General features: G+C 49.3%; 1 protein-coding gene across 1 annotated transcript; it reads right to left on the bottom strand.

Annotated features, from left to right (window-relative positions):
* Positions 1 to 1210: 1210 nt before the first annotated feature.
* MAL (mal, T cell differentiation protein) lies at positions 1211 to 25772 on the bottom strand. The gene is made up of 4 exons (XM_053589749.1): positions 25086 to 25772; positions 6463 to 6630; positions 5419 to 5544; positions 1211 to 1764 (listed from the first exon to the last, which is right to left on the bottom strand). The coding sequence occupies exons 1-4, from the start codon at positions 25176 to 25178 to the stop codon at positions 1690 to 1692; spliced, it is 462 nt and encodes a 153-aa protein (XP_053445724.1). The 5' UTR covers positions 25179 to 25772; the 3' UTR covers positions 1211 to 1689.
* Positions 25773 to 26147: the final 375 nt, after the last annotated feature.

The raw sequence follows: 26147 nt of genomic DNA, 5'->3' as shown, positions 1-26147 counted from the left end.
AGAATAAAGAGTATATGAAAGTTTCCTTAAAAAGAGCCATAAAAATTTCAAAACATTGAGGAAATCCTTGGGAAGCACGTCTCCCATTTCTTTCTCTTTCTTTCCCCTCCCCCGCCCCGAGTGAAAATAAGCCACATTTATGTTGCTGACTTCCTATAATGTGATTGGAAAGTTTTGTTAAAAAAATGAGACTTCCGTGAACCAATACTTGATCGTACATTTTGTTAAATATGTGACAAACTTCCTATCATTTCTCAATTTGTAGTTTAATTTTGCAGGATAAAGCCCCAATCAAACCTTTTGCTCACGATGTACCGTGGAATTTTGGCTATTTGAAGTGGACTTCCTAAAAGTAGCTGGTTGCTACTGCCAGTTACTTTGGGATAACAAAGGACCTCCTGCTCATGCCACTTCAGTCCAATTTAGTTGCAGGATCTCCAAGTTGGAAAGAAAGGCACTAAGATGCTACCTAGTTAAACCCTCCACCAGAGGCTTGAATCTTTGCTCTGTACTGCCACAGGCAGGAGGCCGAGCCGCCTCTACCCTCACACCTCCAAGGCTCTGGGAACTGACAGGTCTTTGAGGCACCAGAGCTGGTGTTTCTCCGGCATTCCTCCCTGGAATGTCATTAGCTTCTTTGACATGAGTTAAAGGAACACTTCATAACAGGGTATCTGGGCTTTCCAAGATTCCTAATCATCAGTTCATACTTGAAATGTGGCATTCACCACTTGTCACTGTACTTCCTTTTGCTCTGTGGTCTGGTCCCTTTCCTCTCCTGTGGAGTGGCCCAAGGAAATTCTAACAATTTGTAATCCACATCACTAATTGGAACAGAGCCCAGAGCATACACTGCCCAGATCATTTCTGATCAGCTGTATAAAGAAAGTGTGAGTGGAAACTTTTGCACCTTGTTTTCTTTTGGGTTAGGGAAGTTCTAAATGGGCACAGACCACTGTGTCTGGTAGGAAAGTGGAGAGGGCCCCTAGGCTGGCACTAGGCAGTGCCTAGGGACAGGAAAGCCATCAGGAGAACGTAGCTGGGTGGATGGCTGGGCTGAGCTCTGAGAGTGCAGTGGCCCAGCACACACAGCATCATCTGAATGGCCACTGGATGCTGCCTCTTGAGATTCAGGTTAAGTCAAAGGATTCCTCAGAAAGCTGAGATCCTGGGGATTCAAAACCAACATCCAACAAACACCCCACGAAAGTACTGAACATAAAGGCACTTTATAAAGTACTTCCAAGGGTTATCATCTTCCACCATGGACATCTGGAAATATCTGTTTGGGTACATGTTCATCCCCATGACACCAGAATATCCACGAAAACTTAGAAACATGTCACAAGATGGGGTGCTCAAAGAGCCCGTGGAACATTCCAATAGGCAGTTCTCAAGATCCGGTCCAGGGCTCAGCAGGGGATCTCTGTTTCCCTCTCAGATCACAGTCCCCATGTCCCACCCCCAGACCAAAGGTCCCCTTTTACAAATAGGAAGTAACACTAGAAAGACAGCACAGTAGTTGGAAGTTAAATATGACACCCATAGAAACAGAACATGGCTATTTGGGGAGGGGGTGTTTTCTTTTTTCCACCATTGAGAGGATTTCTGTGTTCTAAAATGGTATGTCGGCAGGTGGGTCAATCAGTTAACATCGCCTGGGTCTGCAGCTCAAGTTCTTCTGCTGCATTACGAAGACTTCCATCTGATTAAAGAAAACACTGCATGGACCACGTACAGCAGAGTGGCTACGTAGGAAAACACCTGGAACCAAGAGAAATGATCATTAAAGGGAGTGCATGGAGAGGGGTCACTGCATCCTGTGGTGGGGGTGGTGACAGGCCAGGAGCACACCCCCATTACCCACAGAGACACCCTTTTCTGCCAGCCCAGGAGTGCTCCGATTCTCCCAGTGCAGAGCTCTGGGTGACTTAATTACCTCTGGGACTTGCGTGCAAGGTAAAATTTTCAGCCATCACTCAAAGTCATGTTGACATGAGCTGACTTGAAACAGGGCCCTCATAGACCCCTCCAATGAAAGCATCTCTGCAAGCATTAACTACCCTCCCTGGGAAACTTCCTTCCCCCACACCAATAAGACCAGTGTCTGCCAGCTGTGGTTTCTGCGGCTGGGCTGGGAGCTTGTGAGTACCTGAGTTTGCTGGCTCCGTGCTACTTGGGCATCCTCAGACCTTCTCAGGGTTTTGTTCTATGACCTTTAATTTTACCAGCATAGCTGAGGGATCCAGGCTTCACCAGCAGTAAGGGGCAGAGATGGGGAGTGGGTATTTTGAGCTTTTGTCCAAAGGAGGGAGCTTGCAGAAGAGGCTGCTGAGAGGACCCAGTCAGTCAATGGGGCTCTGGGAAAATGCAGCAAACGTTTGTTTGCCTATGACTTGCTATGTTCACCTGGGCACCATCCATTCCCCGACCAGCCTCCCCAAAGGCTTGCCTGCCCCAAGTCCAGCATCTGCACCTGGTTTTGTGACTTGAGTTGGGGTCAAGAGTTCTATTCAGGCACAACATGTAGGGTAGCCATGCTTCTGTGACTCTTAAAAATGCCCATAAACACCAGCCATCACTGCGTCTGCTCCCCCTGCACCCACACACAGGTGAACTCTTTACCCTCATTGGCCAGGGGTGATGAGTAAGCCAAGTTATTTAGTAACAAACTGAAGTGAACTCATCTGGGAACTCCTGAGTACCCCATCCGAAAGGAGCAGTAATACACAGGTGAGCAGCCCCCCAGAAAGCACCTCTCCTCATCAGGTGGGAATTCCAGGCCCAGTGAGAACCTTTGGTAGAGGAAACATCTGAGCAGTTCCCTAGCAGGAGCAGGAAATAGAGGCTCATTGTCCTAGTGGGGACACTGATTGCTAGGGATGAGAATGGATGGAGATATATATATATTTTTTTTCTTTTTCTTTTTTTTTTTTCTAGAGACAATCTCACTCTGTAGTCTTGGCATTGTGGCAGGTGCCATGGTGTCACAGCTCATAGCAACCTCAAACTTGGGCTCAAGCCATCCAGCCTCTTGCTTCAGCTTCCCCAGTAGCTGGGAGGCACCTGCCACAAAGCCCAGCTAGTTTTTGTATGTTAGTAGAAATCGGGCCTTGCTCTTGCTCAGGCTGGTCTCCAACTCCTGGTGATCCACCCGCCTCAACGGCCCAGAAAGGTAGGATTACATGTGTGAGCACCGTGCCTCACCTTGAATGGATTATATATTAGCCCCTCAGAAAACTCCCCAAACTGCTGCCATGATTGCCCACCATAGTTAAGGAGAAACTTCCAGATTTTTCCAGAAATCTCTAGTTCTCCTCAGTCAACTTCTGCCAATCCCAGGGATCCCTTTGGCAAGAAGCTCTGCCCCCAGTAAAGGAGAGGGGGAGAAGCTCAGCTTTTGAGCTCAGTCCTGATTAGGAACCACAAGGCCTAAGACAAGCCAGCTGCTTCCAAAGGCCAGGATATGTGAGAGAGGTTTTGAGGTGCCTTCCTGTATCCCCGCCCACCCTGGACTGGCTACCTTCAAAACTATCTGAAGGGCATGTTGTGGTTGGGCAGGGCGAGGGGCTAAATCCTGAGTAATGACGTACTGATGAAGTTGCTATTTTGAATGGAAAGGCAGACTTTACATTGAACCTGGTTCGTATTTCATCCTGGTAGTTCTGGCCCGGTGAATCTGCCTGTTGAAAACTCTCCAATTCTTAATTCTAGCACTTCTGACCTGGGCATGTTCCTATCTGTCCAACTCAATGAACAAAAATGTGGGAACATAATCAATTACAGGATAGATAAATTGTTGGTATATTCTCGCCTACAATGAATTACTCTACAGCAATGAGAATAAAAATCCTATATGTACACCAAGCCTCACGGATGACTCTCACAAACATAAGGTTGAGAGAAACAAGCCAGATGTAAAAGAATACTCACTGTGTGATTCCTTCAGATGAAGTTCAAAGGCAGGAAAAACTGAACTGGGGGGCTAGAAATCAGAAGTCGGGTGGTGGCAGGGGTGTGCACTGACAGGACAGGACAAGTGTGGGGTTTCTGGGAGCTGTTGTCATGATTCTTAGACCAGATGCTGGCTACACTATGGTATTAACTTTATGAAAATTCAGCAAGCTGTCCAAACCTGCACACATCTCTGGCTGTATGCTGCATTTTGATAAAAATTAAAAATCTGAGTGCAGTATCTAGAGGCTGGTGGTTCTCAACTAGAGATCTGCCCAGTGGACAGGGGCAGCGATTCACCCCATCTGGGTTTTTCTATCAAGAGCTGATCCACTAACCACATCCCGTCTACATTTCACTATTGTCGTCCACAGCAATTTTATGGCAACTGTTTTCAAATGCTTTTCTGACTTCTCTTAAGAGAGAAGGCTTTGGGTTGGGGTGGGAAGGATAGGAGGCACTTTTGGGAGAGGAGCTCACGCAGGATGAAGGATGCTCACAGAGCTAGGTTGCCAGCATCCCAGGGAGGGAGGAGCCCAAGATTCTACAAGGCCAGGTTACTGTTTAGAAACCAGCCCCGCCCTGTGGGAAATGTTCCCACACTGTGGGGCACCTGAGGAGGGTGCCAGAGAGCCTGAAGGGCTGTGTTTAGGGAAATGGTTGTAGGCAGCAGTGCGTGGCTTCCCAGGGCAGGGACGGATGCACAAGGACCAGCAGACAAGGCTTTGAGGACCTACCACCATATCCCACCTCAGGATTTATATAAATCAAAGGGCAATTTCTAGAAATCTGAGGGGTGCAATTTATGAAACTTTTTCACATCTTTGAAACGATATCAATGGTTAGAAACACACTTGATATTGTGAGTTAGGATCCTGGTGCAAGGGCAGGCCCACACACACAACTCTGAAAAAACATTTTCTGAAATAAGACAGTCTCTTCTTACTCCCTGTCATTCTGATCCATTCCATTAAAAAGAAAATCCACCGCAGCCTCAGGGCACCTGCCCCTGTGTGGATGCCTCAGTGGAAGTACACTCAGGGGGACTTGGGGGTCCAAGAGGCCGGACTCATGGCTCTAAACTGGTGTTAGGATGGGGGGCACATCCTCTGGTATTGATATCTGATGCCTCTGATGACTGGTGATGATGGACGGTGGGCCAGTTACACACATTCGCTGTACCCTGCTTCTCAATTTTGTGAATGGGTCTAATGACCCCATGTGACAGGGTCGTCACGAGAGTTAAATAGGATTGTTCACAGAGTGCTCAGGCACCTGGCCTGGGTGGCACAGCCCTGCCCAGATTCAGGGGGTCTTGGGCACATCGCTTCCCTTCTTGGGGTCTTTGTTGCTTCAGAAAGGAAGGGAAGGCTAGATTTCATTCAAAAGTTAGTGTACTGAAGAAAGGAGGAGGGCTTGGGCAGCCTTGTGCCCAGAGCCGCCGCCTCGGGAAGTGAGACTCACCACAGCAGAGATGTTTTCATGGTAGTATTTGTAGGTGAAGCCATCTTGCATGTAGATGGTGGCCAGGGCTTCCAGGACTGAGGCACTGAGGTAAAACAGGGCAGCGATGCAGTGGTAGGCTGTGTCCTGCAGGTCACACAGGGTGTCAGTGAGGTGGGGAGAGAGAGGTGCCCTGACTCAGATGTGGGGATGCGAGAAGTTGTGGCCCTCAACAACCAACCCCTCCATGGCTATGCCCCTTCCTTGTCTCCTGCCACTCCCCTGGAATCTCATGCCTCCCCCAGCCCCTCTCCTCACAGATCTTCTTTACCCAGCACAGCCCAGCAGCGAGGGATGTCACACAGGCAGAAGCTGGTTATGTCCCCGGGAAGCGTCATATGTGCCCTCACTGACTAGGGCTGGGTGGGAGAGGCCCAGGCCATTTCCAGTCTTGTTTGTTTTGTTTTGTTGATTTTTGTTTTTATAGGCTCCTGGTATATTTAGAAACAAAAAAGTACTAAAGCAGGGTTTTGTATAGTTGAGATTTGGAAGTGACTTCAAAAGTCTCAGTGGGAGGCCTTGTGAGAGTGAGAGGCCCAGCCAAAGGGCCCCCAGCTCTCTACCATAGGCAGTGGGCAGCTGTCTCACATGTAAGTTTTATCCTTTTCACATGGAAGAATTTATACAGACAGCAGTGGCTGAGAAGCCTGCCAGTAATCATGGTCTGACCACCGGGAGTGGAAACCTTGGTCAGCCGCCAGGACCCTGCTGCTGACCCCGGCTGAAACAGCCTCCTAGATGATGAAATGGGCCAATAGGCACCCGGCAGGTGCAGGTGGTACAGGGAGGGGTGGGCAGCTGATCATCTATGGAAAAGACAGTCCAGCAGGAGCACGCAGAGCAGGCCCAGTGAGAACCTGCAGTGGACGTCTCAGCCTCTGCCTCTGCCTCTGCCTCTACCTCTCCAAGCCAGCTTCTGCCTGGGAACATGGCAGCTTCACCCAGCCTCCCAGGGCAAGGGTCATGCTGGCCTACCCTCCACAGATACCCTGGGCTGGGCCTCACCAGGGTGATCCAGGAAGTCTCTCCACCATGGGTACCAATTATGTACAAGATGAGCAGGGTGGTGGAGGCCACAAAGCAGAACACAGACACAAACATCACCCAGCCCTGGATCAGGGGAATGGGCACGTGGGAGGAGGCGATCAGGATCCACACCAGGCCCCCGAAGACCTGCAGGGGAGAAGGCAAAGGTGAGTTTCAGGCTGGAGGGGCCCAGACCCAGCGGCCACACTGGACTCTCGGGTGCAGAAGAGAGGTATCTTCACCATCAAAAATGACTCTTTATCCCCACCAAGGCCCTAGGCTGGATCTTCAATCTCATCCTCTCCGATCCCCTTGATGTCATATGGATTTTAAATACAGTTTTAATTTTTTAATTTAACAAACACCTATATGCCAAGGCACTATCCTAAGCACTTTACTAATATTAACTCAGTTAATTCTCAGAACAACCCTATATACCAAATACTGACCCATTTGTCAGATGAGGAAACTGAGGCACATGAAGTCAACTAGCTCATTTCAGAAAAGGACTTAATGTCACCCAGTATCGGAAAGACTTCTGAGATTCTACCCTTCCTACCTGCTTTGATACTGAAATACCATTTATTTTATGCAGTGGCAGCAAACAGCAGATTCTTTTGGTCTCAACTTGCCTGAACAAATTACTCACACTGTGTTATTAGCACTAATATTTTCTTTCTTTTCTTTCATTCTTTGTTCTCTCTGTCTCTCTCTCTCTCCACACACACACACACACACACACACACACACACACACACACACATAAAAAAATTTGAAATTTGACTCCTTATATCTTTAAGACCAAGAAACGCTCTATCAGAGTTGGGGTTGGGGTAGAGAGAGCCCAGGTCAGCCCTGTCTCCTCAGACAGCCATGGGCAGGTGGGAGAGAAATTCACTCCTCCTGCCAATATCCAGAAGACATCCCAGTTGATGTCTGTTCCAGAGTCAGTGAGCCCCATGTTTCAAAGATAAGCACAAGGACAGATGCAGGGGCCAGTGACACCCCTCAGTGGCACAGTCATGTTCCTCGCTGTGGACACACATACACAAACCCTGCTAGAGACTTTCTGTACTTCTCTTCCCCTCTCCTCTTCACTCCAGAGGGAAATGGGCTCAGTTTCTTCCAACTGTTCCCACTCAGATGAGGGCTGGGTTTGGAGTGTGCTGGGCATGTGTGGAGGTGGCTTTGCAGAAGCCAAAGGCCTCTGAGGTACTGAAGAGATTGGCACCATCTTCTGAGCCTCTGGGGCTGAGGACAGGGCTGCCCTCACATGAACTCACGTGACTACTTGACCCTAGTTTTTTGGGCCTGCTGCTGCCTACTTTCTAAGTAAAAAAACACCACTGTCTCCACAGGTGTTCTCTTGACTGAGGAGCAGCAGGAGGGAATCACAGCTGGGTAGAAAAATCAGATCACGAAGAAATCTGGATTTATCAAAACCAAATCATGGCAAGTGAATGGGAGATGGGCATCTCTGGCCAGAGCACTTCTTCTGCTGATTAGTGGATCACAGGTTGCCTGAGGAATGTAACAGAGCCATGGGACACACTGTACACCTTATCAGAACTGGAGCAAAATTGATTGATTACCTAAAAATCCTTAGAACACCATAGAATAAGATGTGTGTGTAGATTTCATGCACAGTTGCATTTAAGATCAAAGAAATTCCTTGGCCTTTTGGGCACTTAGAAAGTGACATGAGCACATCTAAGGCAATGCAGGACTTGGGTGTGTGGCATGGAGAAATAGGAGGATAGATTGGGTATGTCCATCCAGCAGGCAGAAGGAGGGACACTCTTCTCCTAAGCATCTTTTGTCTTGTCCCCTTCTGACCCTCTGAGGAGGACCAATCTGAGAGGGTCCCTTGTTCATTTGCTCCCAGGGAGTCCTGTGCTTCTCTGCAGCATGCAGCCCCAACACAGGTGTCTTTGGTTAGAGATAAAATGCTGCTTTCTCTGGGCAGATGGTGGTGGGAGTGAGGTCTGCCTTGTACACAGCTGCCTCCCTGTGTGGGACACAGGGAGAACCTATCCAGACATGCATCGGTGCCTGAGTTAGCTGGCTGGCCTTCCTCTCCTGGTAGCACATCGTGGGGAAAGAACTCTGTTATAGAATCCCAGTGGGACCTGGTGGGCCAGAGGTGCTTGTCAGTGACCAACAGCCATGGCATTGAGGACCACTGAATGCCACAGTGAGGAAATGATTCCCTCCTTCACTCTCTTCAGTGCAGAGTCAGCTCACTGAACCTTTTTCAGCTCCATTCTTCACTCGTGGCCTGAAATGGGACTATTGCCAGGGATTGAGAGCAGGAAAGTCAAGGTGCAGCTATTATTCTGAGGCCTATGATAGAGTCTCGTGTGCTACCTGCTGGACACAGCTACTGCCTGAGCTCTGAGCTCCTGGCAGCCGTGCGGAGGGCCTCAAGGTTAAGCCAGACTCTGACCTATTTTGGGCATGTGCTTTTCTGTGTTTCAGCTCCCTGGAAAATGTGTTCTTTCTCCCTCGCCTCTCACACACACATGTGTTCATGCAGATTCCTGCAGTCTGTGCTAGGAATCTCTGTCTGCAGGTGTCCCACCCTGCCTCTGGGGGCATCACTTTGCAAATGGGTCCTTTGAAAAACAGGCTGACTTTTTTTCTTTCATGGTTTCTCTACAGCAGTAGGTTTCACGGTGAGATGGCAGGGAGGAATTCTCTCCTTTTCTTTTTTTAAACAGCTTGAATGAAAGCTAATTCAAAGACTGTACAATTCACTTGGTGACAAGCGAAGGTGACAATTGAGTAGTTTTTAGTATAGTCACAGATCTGTGGGACCATCACCATAGTCAATTTTAGAACATTTTCATCACCTTAAAAGGAAGTCCCATCAGCTAATGCTCCCCTGCCCCTCCCCAGGCCACTAATCTTTCTGTCTATAGATTTCCCTATTTGAACTTTCACGCTCATGGAACCATGTAATGTCCAGGCTTTGTGATTAACTTCTTTCCTTTAGCATAATAACTGGAGAGTGTGTCTCATCTCTCTTGAGCCTCCAGCCCAGAAAGAGCTGAGGAAACCTCAGCTCCCAGGGACATTCTTTTATTTATTTATTTTTATTATTAAATCATAGCTGTGTACATTAATGCAATCATGGGGCACCATACACTGGTTTTATAGACCATTTCACATATTTTCATCAAACTGGTTAACATAGCCTTCCTGGCATTTTCTTAGTTATTGTGTTAAGACATTTATATTCTACATTTACTAAGTTTCACATGTACCAGGGACATTCTTGCAGGAAGGAGGCCTTTGGTCCTCATCCGGCCCAGAAATGTATTCTTGGTTCTAAGTCATGTGACAGTAACATTCTGTTAGCATAGGGGGGTTAGTCCCCGGAGGGGGCGGTGGGCCTCCCCCTTACAGCCCTGCCCAGGAGGTGCCCAGGGAGGAATGCGGGGTGGCAGCTGCTGCAGGAAGGAGCTGGGGGGCCATCAGGGAGGGCAGTGGGGAGGTGCAGAGCCACCCTGAGAGGACCAGGAAGAGTAGGAGAAAAAGGCAAGTCTGAGCAAGGAACGATTTTATCCCCAGCCAGATGCCTGCGAAGCAGAAACGGCTTCCTGTTCCAGCTTTGCCACAGAGTCATGCATGTCCCTTTGAGCACAGCCCTTTGCTCCAGTCTGCTCTGCAGAAGACCTGTGGGCTGCTGTGAGAATTCTAACACAGGACACGGTGGCAGCTGTGACAGCAGCGATGGGTGGAGGCTCCCTCCTCTCAGCAGGAGCAGATTCCTGTAGGGAGTCCTCAGAGGACCAAATTGGCTGCAGCAAGGGACTCAGCCTCTGGGGCCTGGTTCCCCACCTGTAAATGTGCAGCTGTCTCCTCAGGTTGTGGGCAGGTGTGAACTCTCTGAAACTGTGGATGTGAGTGTGAAGGATCTGGCATTGCACCCAGCACTACCTAACACGTGGGGATAGGATCTTTCTTATGCAGGAGGCCAATAGCCCAGTGGAAACAGATGTACAAGTAGTCTGCTCCAATGCAGGCTGACGAGCATCCCCCAGGGGCAAAGCAGCCCGGATTCTGCATGGCATCAGTTAAGTCTCAAAGGGAGCCATGGGCTTAGTGGGTAACCAGGCCAAAGGGTCAGGGAGTGGCCCCCCAGGGGGAGGAAAGGGCCTGTGCCAACCCCAGAGGATGCTGAAGCAACCACAAGGACTTCGGAAGGCCAGGGAGCCAGGCATGAGGTGGGGGCAAGGAGTGGCAGGAGATGGGACATGCGGGAGGGGGGGTCTCCATGCCCTGCCCTGTGGAGAGCTGGAGAGCCGAGACTCAGCATGAATCACAGGCACCAGAGCCAGTTCCCAGCCCACTCCACCTACTAAGCGTACAGAGAGCAAACAGAGAGCAGCCCAGCACCCGGCACCCTGTGAGATAAGGCACTCCTGGGCAGCCATCAATCACTCCAGCCTGGCCTCAGCACCCCACTGGCCAAATATTTGTCAAGAGCAAGGGGGTAGGTGAGGGTTCAAGCACTTCCCTTCATCAAGAAAACTCAAGGTGGTTTCCAGCAGCCAGGCAGCACATGCTCTGAGGCAGTTACTCTGAAAACGTTACTCTTGTCCGTGCCTCTCTGCAACAGACCAGGCTCCCCACCATCCCCACTGGCACCCTGGCACTGTCCATCACAACAGAGATGGTGCACCTGGCAGGGTGGTGTCAGACAAAGGTTTCTAGGTTGGGTGACCTGAGAGCCACATAGGCCGAGCTCTCTCTCTAAGTCCCAGAGTCCTAAGTTGGAGATGGGAGTGGAGCCTGAGTCAACACTATTGTCTTCAACCCTGATGTGCGTTAAGTCACCTGGGACACCTTTAAAGAAAACATCAATACCCAAGACTCACTCCAGAGTCTGACTCAACTGGGGAGAGCTAGAGTTACAGGACAAGCAATGGACATTCCAGGCTTTTTGCCAAAGGCCTTTTAATGTATTTTCATAACACAAGACTGTACACAGTCTCTGGGTAATGCATGCATGTCAAACAGAAGAGGAAATGGCTCCTGTCTTCAATGCCCGGCTTCTCTGCAATGCTAGCTGGGCACTGGTCTCCTGCTCGCACCTGGCCTCTTAGTATGCAGTGTCACTCTAAAGTTTCCTTTCCTTTCCTCGCCTCTCCCCAAGTTCATCTGGTCCTTAAGTGTCCTCTAAATGCCAGGATGCAGCCTCGTTTTGTGAATGAGCAATCTGAGGCCCCTGCCCCTCTGGTGCTCCAGGTTGGAGACCACCATGTTTCACTCAGTCCAGTTTGGGGTGCTGAGCAGAGCTGAGGTTCTGTAAGAACCAGGGATACTGTATAAAACTGGACAAAAGGTTTCCATAGTGCTCACATCCATTCAAATGATTTTTGTAGAAAAAAATCCCACAGGAGATAATTTTCTGAGGCGCTGTTGCATGAGCTCAGAGAAGGTTCTCATTTTTCTTTCTGAATTAATCCATGAAAGACAGGCTAGGTGGGTTAAGGGTGTAAAGCCAGAATTAACAAGTTTGAAGCTCTGTCACTTACTAGCTGGGTGACCTGCTGTCCCTGGGCAAGTTATTTAACTATCTCTATCCCTTCACTTGAATGGTAACAGTAACAGAAATCATGAAATGAGTTACATCTGCGGAGTGCTGTCTTATGGCCACCACTTGAGGGTCTTCTGTCACAACCACCATAAGATGAAGCAAAGTCTCACCTGTAATCATGTGAAAATTCCAGTGGTCTACATCTCAATATGCACAATTATCCATGCCAAAACTTGTTGAGAAGCGGAATTTAAAAATAACCTCAAAAGCATCAAAAAGAGAAACACCTTGGTTTCCTGGAAACCAAAAGTTGAGAAAAATGTGTCTGCCTCTGCAGAAGGAAACACAAAATGCACAAAGAATAAAGATTTGAGAAAGCCTCCCTTCCAACAATGAGCCTTGGTCATAAAAGAGAGGGAAAGAATTCTCTGGCACATTCTTGAGATTCATCTGGAGTTTCCATTGCATGTGGCTGAAAGAACAACTCTTCATCCACAATCCCCAGTGTTTCTGCTCCAGGACTTTGGCACCCGAGGTCAAGGCAGATGGCTTGCTCAAATTCTCTGGATGTTTTCCTGGAGCTCCATTCTATTCGGTGAGGGTACCCACCAGCAGGAATTCTTCCAATGACACACCAAGACATGAACCATAGAGGTCTTCCTCCTTGGACTTTTCCACCTACCCATTTGGTGGGTGTAGCCTCTGGAGGTCAGTGTCAGAATTCCCAACAGCTCTGAGTGTGTGCTTGCTGCACCCTGGAAGGTATATGTGCCCAGGAGCTTGTGCCTTAAATTCTTGAGAAGTAAAGGAAACTGGCCACAGAACATAGGCTGTGCCCAAACGCTGAGACATCCTGCCATGTAGGTCAAGTGGCAAAAATCACCTCTCCAGGAAGGAAAAGATGAACTCACCAGATGAGGGGCATGTGCTGGGAGGGGTGCCAGGGGCTATGAGCCCTTTGGTATTCTCAAGGCCATAAAGAACACCAACTCCTTTGTGTTGCTGGCAATATACTCACTTGCTGGACTACAATTTTAATAGTTAAGTGTTATTTCATGCCAAAAGGACATTCTGTGTAGGTGACCTGACCAGTCACTGTGTTCCCAGGAAAGGGCTGAAGGACTAAAAAAGTAACGATTCTGAGTTAGATAGAGGTGGGGGGCATTTTCCTGTGTGTGCATGTGTCTGTATGCATGTGTATATATGCACGGATGTGTGTATGTGTGCCTCTGTGTGCGCCTCTGTGTGGGCTAAGGGCGAGCTACAGCAGGGAAGGGAAATAGCACTGTAGGACAACAGGCTTTGGCACCAGAGTGAATTCAAGAGGATGCCAAGCACCCGGTGTTGGTAGAATGAATATGCACAGAGAGGGAATGGGGAAGATGAAGACCTAAGACCCTAAATACAACAATCTTCCCCAAGGTCCCCTGGCTCTTCCTTTCAGAGAATGGGTCTGAGAAGTGAGGAAGCAGACATAAGGGGGGTTTCTCCAGTTCTTGTACTTGGGAGCCCAGCTCCAGCAGGCCAGAGGGCAGGCTTCTTTCACTGGCTCCATGGCTCACTCATTTATTCATGCTTGTAACAGGCAACTGCTCAGAGCTGGACAGATCTCATTCAAAGACATACCCCAGTGCACAGAGCCACCCCTGCCTCTCCTCCCATCTGCCATCCTACAGCCAAACCCCACTGGAGCAGTTTTGGGTCCACCAAGGGAGGATTCAGGCCCTGGAGATAGTATCAGCAAGGTGACCAGCTAAAAATGTCACACAGTACAGGGAAAGTGTGCAGTAATTTGCACAGGATCCCCATCTGATCCCATGGAGAGAGGTCAGGGGAAGCGGTGAGAAGTATCTGTATGGAGAGTCTCCCCCTCTGCCAACTGAAAAGGTAGCTTATTGGGAGTCAGAACTTTGGGGCTACTCCCTGGGCGAACACAGGAGTGGTGTGGGACCTACTACCTGACTCAGTTTACCCATGCCAGTTGTGATCCCCTCCTGACTCTTTCTTCAGCAGGCTTCTTACTCCCAGCTGGACCTATCAGGCCATCAATCCTCCCCAGGTAGGCTTATACAGTGTCCCCTGATCTAATCTGAAGGCAAAACCAGGACTCAGGGGGCCTGAGTTCTCTCTGTGAAGAGAGGGTAAAGATTTGGGATTCAAAGAGATGAGAGCTGAGTTCAGGACCTTATTGATAGTCACAAGGTGATATGGAGTGGGAAGAGTCCCCCGCTCGGGGTTTCTCTCCCACCGCACCTGCCACCAGCACGATGATGTGACTGCTGACTTAATACACACCCCCTCACTAAATAGAGGACAGCTCCTAGTTCCTAAATTAATGAAAGCTCCTCTCAGGTCCACAGATCTGGGGCTTTCTGACAGGTATGTCCTCATTTGAATGGAAAGTTTCACCTACCACACCTGTACCCACTGGCCTTACTCAGCAAGATAAACAGAAACCAGGAGGTTCTGAGAAAAATGCCAGGTAAGCCACCTGTAAAAGACATAATATGTGGAAATGCCAGACCAGGCAGGAGTGGCTGAAATGCAAGAAAGACAAAAAGTATTGATGGGAGTCACCAAGTAGGTTAGTAATGTGAGTGAACAAACAAAACAGGTGTATGCCTGCAAAAGGTGGAAGAAGCCACCCAGCCAGGGCCCGGTGTGTCTCTTAGGGAATCCCCAGGGTCTCTTGGGACTCAGTGGTCATTGTCAGGTTCAGCCTCTGTCTGTCATTGAGGTCAAGGATTCATCTTGTGTTTCATAAATGTCACCCAGGTGGGAGATGTGACACTAGCTCTTTTTCTGAGAGCAAATGTTCCAGAGTACCTGGTCTATGCCAGGGACATGGGTAGACTCGGGCTGTAGGCATGACACAAACAAGAAGCAAGGGTCTGCAAGACGTGTGCTCGGTGCCAGAAAGGGTGCTATCAGGGTGGCCTTCCAAGTAGAGGTGATGAGGAAACCCCAGCCCACGGGGACATCTCCAGGAAAGCAGCATTCCCATGCACATCACTACAAATGAAATGAAAAAGGTCTGTGGCTGGTCTTAGAAAGAGTCCTAAGCCCTGCAAGCTGGGTGGTTCCCTTTCTACCAGGCCCCTTAAATCCAGCTGTGCCCAGCCCACCACACAACTGCTGGGCAGGATAGAGGCTGGGGGAGGTGAGGGAACACTTTTGTGCCAGAGGCTGACCCCACCCTGAACCAATGCCCTTCCAGACAGTAGATATACCAACACAGACAACAAATCAGTTTTGAAAGGTTAAATCCAGACTCACAGTAATTGGTGTCTATGCCTGCAGGCAGATGCAACAATGTGTGTCACATTAAGAATCCAAAAACCTTTCCCCACCTGTCCTGGCACTATCCTGGCTGGGTGAGAACCACCCTGCGCCCGGGATAGAAGGCAGGGCAGGGCTGCCACCACACCCTCTGGCCAGTGGCAGCTCCTAGCAGAGGACACACTGACTTCCGCCCCTCAGGTAAGGCCCCAAGACGGGGGTGTCTATGCAGGACTCAGTGGTGGTAGGGACAAGCCAGCTGTGCCCTCAACAGCACACCCAATCTCAAACATCGCTCACCTCCTGTGTAGCACCCCCTGTCCTGAGGATGGTACATAGGGCACCTAAGGAGAAGGTGGTAACAGATGGGTCTTAGAACTCCCTCCTGTGTTTGCCCTCCATTGGCACAGACGAGCCAATTGATCTCAGAACCGGTTAATTAATAAAAACTGCATCTAACAGCTATTGAACAATACCTGTGTGGACAGTGTCGTTTTAAGAACTTTTGTGTATTGCACTTAATCAATCCTCACAGCAATCCTTGAGGTAGGTGCTATTACATTTCCATTTTACTGAGGCACCATCACCTGCCCACATTCCCTCGGCTGCTGGGTGCCGGCTCTGACAAGCCAGCTTGACTCCAGAGGCCAGGTCTGGGCTTCCATGGGTGTGGCAGTTACCCGTGGTGTCCCACCAGCAGTTTACCATGAAATCCCCCCTGCACCCCTGTGCCAAGCATGGGCTTTGGAAACGGGCATGAGAATATTAAAATGGGGAAGAGGGGGGGACGGCCCATGGGTCTTCATGCTGAGATGGGAGCCTGTGGTTCTGGACAAGAAGACAGCTGCAAAGGAGGTGACTTGGAGGAGGCTTCTCCCTGCCCTGCCTCCACAGGGCCAGAGTCTCAACAGGCTCTGTTCCTTCCAAGGAAAAGAATGGCAGTGTTTGTGATCACAACCCATACACAAGCCAAAGATCAAACGGACATGGAAGGATGTCGCTCCCTCTTCCATGTACACAGGCCTGCGGTTCCTGCCCCCCTCTGCCCCACTGTGACCCTGCCCCTCACTAGCAGGCTGGGGGATGTCATCTCCTGTCCTTCCCCATTTGCCCTGCCCCTCGAGTGCCCACCCCTTTGGAAGTGGGATCTAGGATTTCACTCCTCTTCCCGGGCCCTTTTCCCCTCCCTGCATTCTCACAGGAATCTGGGGCCTAGAATTTCAGGCAGCTGAAACTGGCTGGGGAACCCTGGGCCTGCCTCCTTCCACTGATGCACACCGATATGTTATGGTAAGACAGGATTTTTATTATAAGTTAGAAAGGAATAGAGAAGAAGTAAAAAGCACCAGAGCTTCTGGAAAGGGGAAAGAACTGAACTAACTGGGGAGTCTCTATGTGGGGTCTTTTATTTAGGGGTATTAGGTCTTGAGAATTACATTTGGCCAGGAGTTGGCAAATAGAAACACTTTTCAATGTTAATGAGTGTTATTGACAAAGGACTGAATGCAGTCCCTCCAGCTCAGGGCAAAAGGTCAGGGTGTTTGCATCATGAACTTGCCCAAACCTAGGAAAACTAGGGTCTCCTGTCCAGCCTTGAATGGGAGGTGGGGGAGAATCCTGTATCAATAAGGCTTTCGTTTAAATTTCTGACATATTTTTCTCAGGCCCCAGGGCCTTGGGGCATTAAAATGATTCCACACTGGGGTTGTTTTGACTCAGCCAGGTAGAACATTAGCTATGAAAGAGGCGGAGTGGCAGATAGCCTGGGGTGAAGTGTGGCAGAGAAGCGGCAGAATGCAGGTACATTCATTACCCTAGGAAATAGTTAGGTTGCTGGTGCCCAGCCAGGAGCCAAATGGAAGCCAAACCTTCCTGCCAGAGTGTAGAAAGCAATTTGGAACCCCCAGGATTAGAGGCCAGCAGGGACCTGCTCCATGTTCCATGCTCCCTGGAACGATCTGAACCCTGTGAGAAGGAGTTGGCCACACACCCCATGTTCCCACTTCAAGGATGAAGGGGGCTGATACCCACTGACCTTACATCCATCAGCACCAGAAGGGAACACTTGCTGGGATAGCCTATCAGTACCTACCCCTGGTGACTAGTAGTCCAAAGCACCATATCCAGGGACTGAGACTGGACCACCCTGGAACCAGATCCCTGTGCTAGAAAGCTGGGACTCAATGCTGAATCTGAGGAATCAGCCCCTTGCCCCATCTAGTTCCAGACTGCCTGGTCCCATCCCAGGGCAAGGCAGACCTCAGATGGCCCAGTCCCCTCCTCCAGCCTTTTCTCTCAGGGACTGTGCCCTGGCCTCAGAGCAAAGGCAGCCACTCATAAGTCTGCACACAACTGGCCTGGGCCAGTGGCACAATGTGCTCTCTCACTGGCTGGCTGGCCTGGCCAGTGCAGGTGCAAACAGTCAGCATCTGTCCCTGGCACCCTGAGTGTGAGTTCTCCCTGGCAGTAGCATTTCGGTCCACCTCCTCGCTCCTGAAAGGATGCGGGCATTCTCCCATTCCTATCAAGTAGATGGGTGAGTGACTCAGGAGAAGCTAAAAGGCATTTTTTTAAAGTACTGCTTGGTTGTGATGACACATGTTTGACCCTGTGGAGCTGAGCCCCATCACCACACTTTGCAGTTTCCAGAAGACAGCTCCAAGTCATTGCCTCCTGATCAAAGCTGCCTCTAGTGCTTGAAAAACTGGAAAAGTCACTTCTCAACTTCACCAATCCCCTGAAAGACCTCTATCTGAAACACTTCTCCTCCCTTAGGAGAGGAGGAAAGGAGAAAAACCCAGAAGTACCAGGCAATACTCTGCTCTAAATAGCTACAGAGAGGGGACAGCAGTCACTGTCCAACGCTGGCTGAGGAGGACCAGCCTCACTCTTCTGGCAACTGCTGGGGAAGCTCCTGGCTGGGGCAGCAGAGAAATTTTCCCAAGGACAGCAGAGGTCTCTAGCTTGAACCCATGAGAATCTCAGAGCACCTGGCTCCTTGTCCCAGCCTCTTAGTGAGATCTATTCCCACTCTTCTGCCCCCTATAAAAACGTCAAGGGAATGGCCGGACCTGCAGATGACCACTCCAGCTCTCACTGATCAACGGAGGGTGTACAGTGCTTATCAAATGCAGATTCTTGGCCTTTCCCTGGCCCTAGTGACTCAGAACGTGCAGGATGTGTTTTTGACAAGAAGGCCCAGGGAGAGGGAGCTCCCCAGTGGCTCTCAGTGGCCCCTTGGTTCTGTGAGGGGAAGGGAAGGCCCCAAGCCTCATTCAGGGCTGCCAGGTGGGCAGGACTGTCTGCTCAGGATCACTTCTGTTACAAGCACATGTTCAGTGAGGAGTTTGGGTGAATGCAAGAGTGCAGATGTGACCTGCTATCACCTCAAGAAGTGCTCCTGGGCCCCTAGAGACCCAGACAACTGGGCAAGGCACACCCTCTCTGAGCCTCAGTTTCCTCCCACCTCTGAAAATCAGGTTTCCGTGATTCCACATCTCTTGTTTCCTAGGCGTTCTCACACTCCCTTCTCAATGTAGCCAGAATGTAGACCACTCAACACAAAAGTGCTTTATCATCCTTCAGCTCAATCCTAGCTCTGTGGGGCCAGCCCTTCCCTGGCCAGGTAAAATCCTAGGGCAGGTCCCAGGATTTGTCTGGTTATTCTTCTTTTTTTTTTTTTTTTATTGTTGGGGATTCATTGAGGGTACAATAAGCCAGTTACACTGATTGCAATTGTTGGGTAAAGTCCCTCTTGCAATCATGTCTTGCCCCCATAAAGTGTGACACACACTAAGGCCCCACCCTCCTCCCTCCATCCCTCTTTCTTCTTCCTGTCTGGTTATTCTTAAATAATAAGAAGTATAGTCACTTTGGGTCACAGAAGAGATGCCCTTTTAATGATTACTATGTCCAGTTTACTGTAAGAGTCAAAAATGCAAACCAATTTCAGGTGGGTCCCCTAGCCCACTTCACCCCAAATATGACACTACTCTTCTTTGTCTCCCCCCAACCCCCCCGCCCAATGCTCCTGAGGCACAGAGGAGGAGTCTGCTCCTGGAGAGTGGATGGCATTCCTAGCACACACTTGTCTAAGAAATTATCTCTTGGCTGGCTGTGGTGTCTCAGGCTTGTAATCCTAGCCCTCTGGTAGGCTGAGGTGGGCAGATGCCTTGAGCTCAGGAGTTTGAGACCAGCCTGAGCAAGAATAAGACCCTGTCTCTACTAAAAACAGAAAAAAAATTAATCAGGCATTGTGATAGCCACCTGTAATGGCTGAGACAGGACGAGTGTTTGAACCCAGGAGTTTGAGGTTGCCGTGAGCTAGGCTAATACCACTGTACTTTAGCCTGGGCAGCAGAGTAGACTATCTCCAAAGGGCCCCCGCCACCTCCTTTACAGGCTGGGAGGAGGGAGTCCTTAATCTCATCACTTGTCTTCAGGTACTTCCTTCACAAGTTCTGATAAGGGGAGAAAAGTAGTCCTGCTGGCCATGGCCACAGCTGAGACAGAAAACATTCACTGTGACTCTCCTATTCCTTGCACGGTGGCCGAGTGTCATGAAGCCCCTGGCTTAGAAGAGAGGAGGAGGAGCAGGAGACAGAGACTGGATCTGAAAGGAAAGCCCCTCACTGGGTGGGTACTTTTTGCAGAGGAACAGGTCAGAAGCAAAGCCCTGGTTGAGTTATTGCGGGAAAGGATGGCATTGGATATTTTAGCCCAGGCTTACCTAGGGGTGCACCCTATGTAAGGGTGCAGCACAGCTTCACGGAAAGGTGTAGGTGCATGCTTACTTGGGCCTGTGTTCCTCTTCCCGTGAGGACCCTGCAGCTTTCAGAGGTCAGGAGCTCCGGGATAGGGGTGCTGGCCCAAAGTGAGGTTACCATGCCCCACCCTGAGCTGCTACCCTTACCTGCTCCAGTGAGCAGTCCCTCTACCAGAGAAGTGCAGGGGGTTCCACCCTGTTAGCCTAGCACATGTGTACCCCCCCGGCTATTGGGAGGTCAGGCATGAGAATCTGACCTGTGAGTCATCAACAACTTGTTGGGCTACTGATTTAAAAAATAGTCACGCTTTTCACACCCACTGGACTAGGAGAAAATTATAAAGTCTGACGCTACCAAGTGAAGAGGAACAATGGGGACTTTCATAAGCTGCTGATGGGAGCCAGGGAAGGTCCGAGTTAGCCTGAAGCTTATATAATTTGGGGACCTTCTTTACAAAAGAATATAAATTGGGCAGGGTCCTGGATGGGACCAAGTGAGAGGTCTTGAATTTAATTAAACTTCCTCAGCTTCTTAGTTAATCCACTCCTGGGGTGAGAAAATTGGACAGCAATGTGGTAACTTCTGGGAAAATGAAAGTATATATCCCTCTGACCCATCAAGTCAAATTCTCTATGCATTTCTGGAAGAAAATTCCAACATGTTAACTACAGAGACAAATAGGAGAATGTTCTGGGAAATGCCATCTGTAATATCTAAAGGTAAAAAATTGGAAATAGCCAAAATGTCTATTAACAGAGAATGGATAAACAATGTCAGCATGTATAAATCTCAAAACATAGGGGTGCCTGGAAAGCATGTTGCAAAAGGATGTGACCAGTATGACACTATTTTCAGAAAGTGCAAAACCATGTAAAATAACACCATATGGATTTCAGAGTGATGCGTGCCTGAAAAGCCCAAATTGTGCTTGGGAGTGATGGACACCACACTCAGCCTGAGGATGGAGTGGGGAGGAGAATAAAATAAAAGAATGATGTCCAGGGGGCTTCAATTGTCAACTGACAAGGCCTGATTCCTTACTAAAAAGCAAATAAGGTAAAATATTAAGGTTGGACAAAGTTGGGCAATAATTATGTGGATGCCTATTAAAGTATTATATGGTCTTCTAAAGTAATTGCAATATTTCTTAGGTTTTTTTAAATTGAGGGAAAATTTACAAATTATAAACCCAACCACTTTTAAATTAACGAAATCAGTGACATTTAGTACATTCACGGTGTTGTGCGACCACCACCTCTATCTAATTTCATTTTCATTACCTCAAAAGGAAACCCCATATCAACTAAGCAATTACTCCTCATTTCCCCACACCCCCAAACCTTGGAAAACCACCAGTTTGTGTTCTGTCTCCACAGATTTATGTATTCTGGATATTTTATGTAAATAAATTTTGTGCCTGGCTTCTTTCACGTAACATAGTGTTTTCAAGGTTTATCAACTTTGTGGCATATATCAGTACTTCATTGTTTAGTTCAATGTTGAAGGACTTTTGGGCTATTTCCTTTGGTTGCTTATTGCTGCTCTGAACATGTATGTTCATGTACTTGAATCCCTGCTTTAAATCCTTTGATTATATTCCTAGGAGTGGAATTGCTGGCTCATAGGGTAATTCTTTGAGTAACTATCCATTCTCCCTAGTAACATATGAGGGTTCCATTCCAATTTCTCCACATCCTGAACAAAACCTGTTATTTTCTGTTTTTTTTTTCTTTTTTAAATGGTAACCTTCCTAATGGGTGGTAAGTGGTATCTTTTTTGGTTTTATTTTCCTTTTTCTAATGACTGATGTTGAGCATCTTTTCACGTGCTTGTTGGCCATTTGTATATCTTCATCGGAGAACGGTCTGTTCAAGTCCTTTGTCCATTTTCTAATTGGGTTGTCTTTTTGTTACTGAGCTATAATATTCCTTAATTTAAAAAAAATCCTCCCAGGGGACACTCCTCAAAGAGCTGTAAGTAGACCTTCAATTTGATCCCGAAATCCCATTACTAGGTATCTACTCAGAAGAAAAATATATCATTTTACCATAAGGACATTTTCACTAGAATGTTTATCGCAGGTCAATTCACAATCGGCAAGATGTGGAATCAACACATGAATAGATTAATAAGCTGTGATATTGTATACCGTGGAACACTATTCAGCCATAAAAAGATGAAGACTTTACATCTTTTGTATTAACCTGAATGGAGTTGAAGAACATTCTCCTTAGTAAAGTATATCACAAGAAAAAGCAAATACCCCATGTACTCAATACTAATATGAAACCAGTAGCTGAACAACTACCCACCCACACGAGGGAAAAACACAGTTAAATTCAAGAGGGGGAGGGGCCTAGAGGAGACGGGGTGAAGGAGGGAGATTGCTAAGCTCTCACCTAAGGAGCACAATGTAAGGGGTGTATATGGCACACCTCCTGGGTGAAGGACTCCACTACATCTTGGACTTCACCTAACAAATGCAAACAGTGCAACCTAATTATTGGTACCCTCATATGCATCTGTAATTAAAATAAAATAAAATAATGTACCTATCAACTTCTCAGGCAAAAAAGAAAACCCTCCTAGGATGGCCAGGGCCTCCTCCAGCCCTTTTATTCTCTACTCCCTCCATATATCAAATCTCAGCTTTGTATTTATAATCCAGGCAGAGGAAAACTTGAAGGCTTGGGTCAGCTTTCTCCTCTTTTCTCCCAGGTGCCCTGTGAGCCCACACCTATCTGGGGGACAAGGAAGAGATCCAGAGGAGACAATCTGTTTGCATTTGGGCCTGTCAGGGAGTGGGGAAACAGGATGCAGGAACAGAACTGAGATGGAGGAGAAACAACTTCTAAGACAGCTGAGAGGGTAGTGTTCTGTGCAAGGGAGAATTATTTCTTTAGGAAGCCTCTAATACTGAAGGTCACAAAACCACACTGAAAGAATAAGTTTTCACTAATTGGTGTTTCGGAGGTTTCCCACACCCCACCTCTCTCCATGGGGTTGGTGGGTTAGGTAGGAGCTTCCTGTTCCGTCCCCTGCTTGGTTGGGCTGTTCCTACCCTCCAGGGGACTCCTCCCCCTAGCCTAAACCACTAACAGGAGGCAGACAGAGCCTGAGTGGCTGTCCCTTCTGTGAAGCCAGGCCCACCCACCTGCACCACTTGAGCCCAGCTCTCTTGAGGGCCAGAGCAAGGGTGTATGAGAGTCTTCTGCAGAAGCACAAAGCCCAACTAACACACTCTCTTGTGTGTTATGCTCTTGTTATAATGCTCCCCAAACAGTTACAAAGTCAGGGTAAGTCAGGACAATTTAAGAGACACTAAGAACTTTTTTTGCTTCAAAACCTCTCTGCCCCATCACATCTCTGAGTAAGACATCATCTCTGTGTTCACGAAACTGCCTTTGGAAATACCTCTTTGTAAAGCTCTGAAGGAGCCAAGCCATTACTCATTCCCAGGTAGTGGACGCTCTATAATCATTTTTGGAAATGCAGCCTTGGACAAACATGGGCTAATAGATGATAAAGAGAAGCACCATGATGAAACTTTGGCGGAAAGAACAATCCAGTGAGTGCTGTAGGGTATGAGCCAGCCCCGGGAAGGGTCCTGCATCTGCCATGTACATGTGTCACATGCACTTAGCTGGTCACAGTTCCACCTTTTTGCCTGGTAACCTGGAACATGGAAGGAACCTGGAGAGACTGGAAAGCAGGCTGCCCTTGGGAAAGACCCCTCCCACCCTGGGCCTGGGTGCCTGTCTATACATGGTGGATCTGGGCTCAGCGGTGTATAGGGGTTTTTCTAAAAGTCATTTCTTGGACTGTGGCCATCACCAAGTCACTGGATACACCCTGAATTGGGCTCAACCCAACTCTCACCCCAAGTTCAATGACACTCCTGTTACCAGGTACCTTGGTTCTTTTTGCACCTTCCCCCAAGTCCTTCATGGATGGTAGAGCCTGCTCCCTTTTTTGTTCACACCCTTCCCCCTCCAATCAGGTGATAGGAACCTGGGGTCTAGTTTTTAAACATTCAGGTCCAGCATTTTCTTTCCAAACCAACTCTCTATGTTTCTGCGGTGGGAGCACAGGAAAAGATATTCCTGGGACTGCACGCACCACACCCACAGAGTAAATAAAATAAAGCACACTCCTCCCAGGCCTCTGGGGAGTTGCGGCAGAGGAAGGTCCGAAGCCTGAGGACACAGTGAGCACTTTATCAAAAACCCACAGTAGGTAGCGCTTTCCCACAGCAACAGGCAGGGGCGCAAGGCGCGACTGCAGGTGCAGAGGCCTCCGGACAGCTCAAGGTCAGCCAAGGGACGCCCACGGCTCTCGTCAGTCCCCGCCATGCCCCGCTCCCCATACAGGACAGAATTACTGCGGTGGAGCAAACTAGGGCCTCTATTTCCTTATTTCCAGATCAAATTTGTCACAAATAGGTTCACTGTTTAGAAACATTAAAAGGCCAGAAGAGACTAATCCGGTTTCCGTTCAGTCTCCAAACCTCGGCTGTCAAAAACTAAGGCTTCTCTTGCTGATTTTTGGGTTTTTTTTTTTTTTTTCTAAAACGAAGTTCTCTCCGCAGAAAAGCGGAGGCACTTCTATAAGGACATTGCTCTCTGACAGGTGCAGAGCGCGCGGCGACGAGCTTCCTCCGCCCCGCGGGTGCGAAGCGGGTCCTGCACGCTGCTTCGGAACCAGCGCACAAAGAATGGACCCTGCCTGGCCCACTTCCATCATCTGACCCAGGTTGAGAATTTGGTTTTCTATCGCAGTTCTAGAGACTGTTCCCCCATTTTGTTGGTCTAGAAGGGGACAACCGTCCAGGAGGTAGGAGGGGACTTTCTAGTTGCAGCCCCCTCACCCTGTCCCCGCTACCCCGACCCTCCCGGGACTTGCGCGGCTTGCAGATCCAGCCGGGACAGCGTGCGGAGTCCCTCGACAGCGAGCGCTGCTAAGCCCATCCCATCCCTTCCCCAGCCTGGGCGCGAGGCGCACAAGCCACTCACAAACTCAAAGACGAAGAGCAGGTCGGGGAAGGTGGAGAAGACCGAGAAGCCACTGGGCAGGGAGCTGCCACCCGACGCCGCTGCCGGGGCCATGGCGGCGTGCTGGCGTCGGCCTGGGTACGGGACGCACGCGGCTCGGAATCGGCGCTGACCCCTGGATTGCTCCGCGGAGCCCAGTGGCCTGGGTGCCCCCGCGCGCGGGTTAAGAGCAGGGGAGCTGGGGGCAGAAGAGGGAGGAGCCCCGGCCGCAGGCCGCCCCGCCCCGGCCGCAGGCAGCCCCAGGGGACCGAGCGAGAGCCGCTGGCGCCAACTGAACCCTACTGAGGGTGCACTGGGGGCGTCCAGAGCTGCTCACAGGGGCTGACTCCTGCGTCCGACCCCAGGGTACCACCTTCTTCGGGAAGCAGGGCAAAGGCTTGGGCGAGGTGCTTCTGCTTTGCACGCTTCGCGGGTGATCGTCATCCCTTAAGAAAGATAGCCATCAGTAGCTGGCCCCAACCCTCCCACTGTGGCACCCTCGAGTCACCATTGCTTTAACCTTTAGGTTGGGTCTCCCTCACTTTCTGCTGGGTGCGTTAATGTGCATGACTTCTGCGTCCAGGCTTTTAGTCCTGACCGCCACCACAGGCTGAACTGAGCCGAGCTCTGGCCACCGACACTTTTCTCCCCACCTTCTTCCAACTATGATCTGGGCACAACGCGTCTGGGGTGGGAGTGGAGAGCGCTGTTTGGTGCGGGTCGGGGAGGGGCGGGTGCTGCGTGCGTGCCTGATGTTAGGCAGCAGTGACAGCCTCATGTGATGGCGATGCTAGGGTGGGTCTGCATTGCATCCATGGGGAAGGAAGGGGCTTTACCAGAGACTTATCTCTTTCTGTACCAGCGAGAATTCTGACACTTCCGTGGATGGGACGACCCCATCCCCCCATGTCTTTTGACTGCCTGTTTCTTCGTTTGTTTCTATACCATTATTTCTTTATTCTGTTTGCCTTTGTCTTAAAATAAATGTCACACTCCAGTAGTTGCTTGTTTATTTTAGTTTAGTATTAATAGCATTATTGCCAA

Source organism: Nycticebus coucang, chromosome 4 (genome assembly GCF_027406575.1).
Source record: "Nycticebus coucang isolate mNycCou1 chromosome 4, mNycCou1.pri, whole genome shotgun sequence".
NCBI lineage: Eukaryota > Metazoa > Chordata > Mammalia > Primates > Lorisidae > Nycticebus > Nycticebus coucang.
Note: the sequence above shows the minus strand (reverse complement) of the source record. Positions and strands in the feature narration are given on the sequence as shown.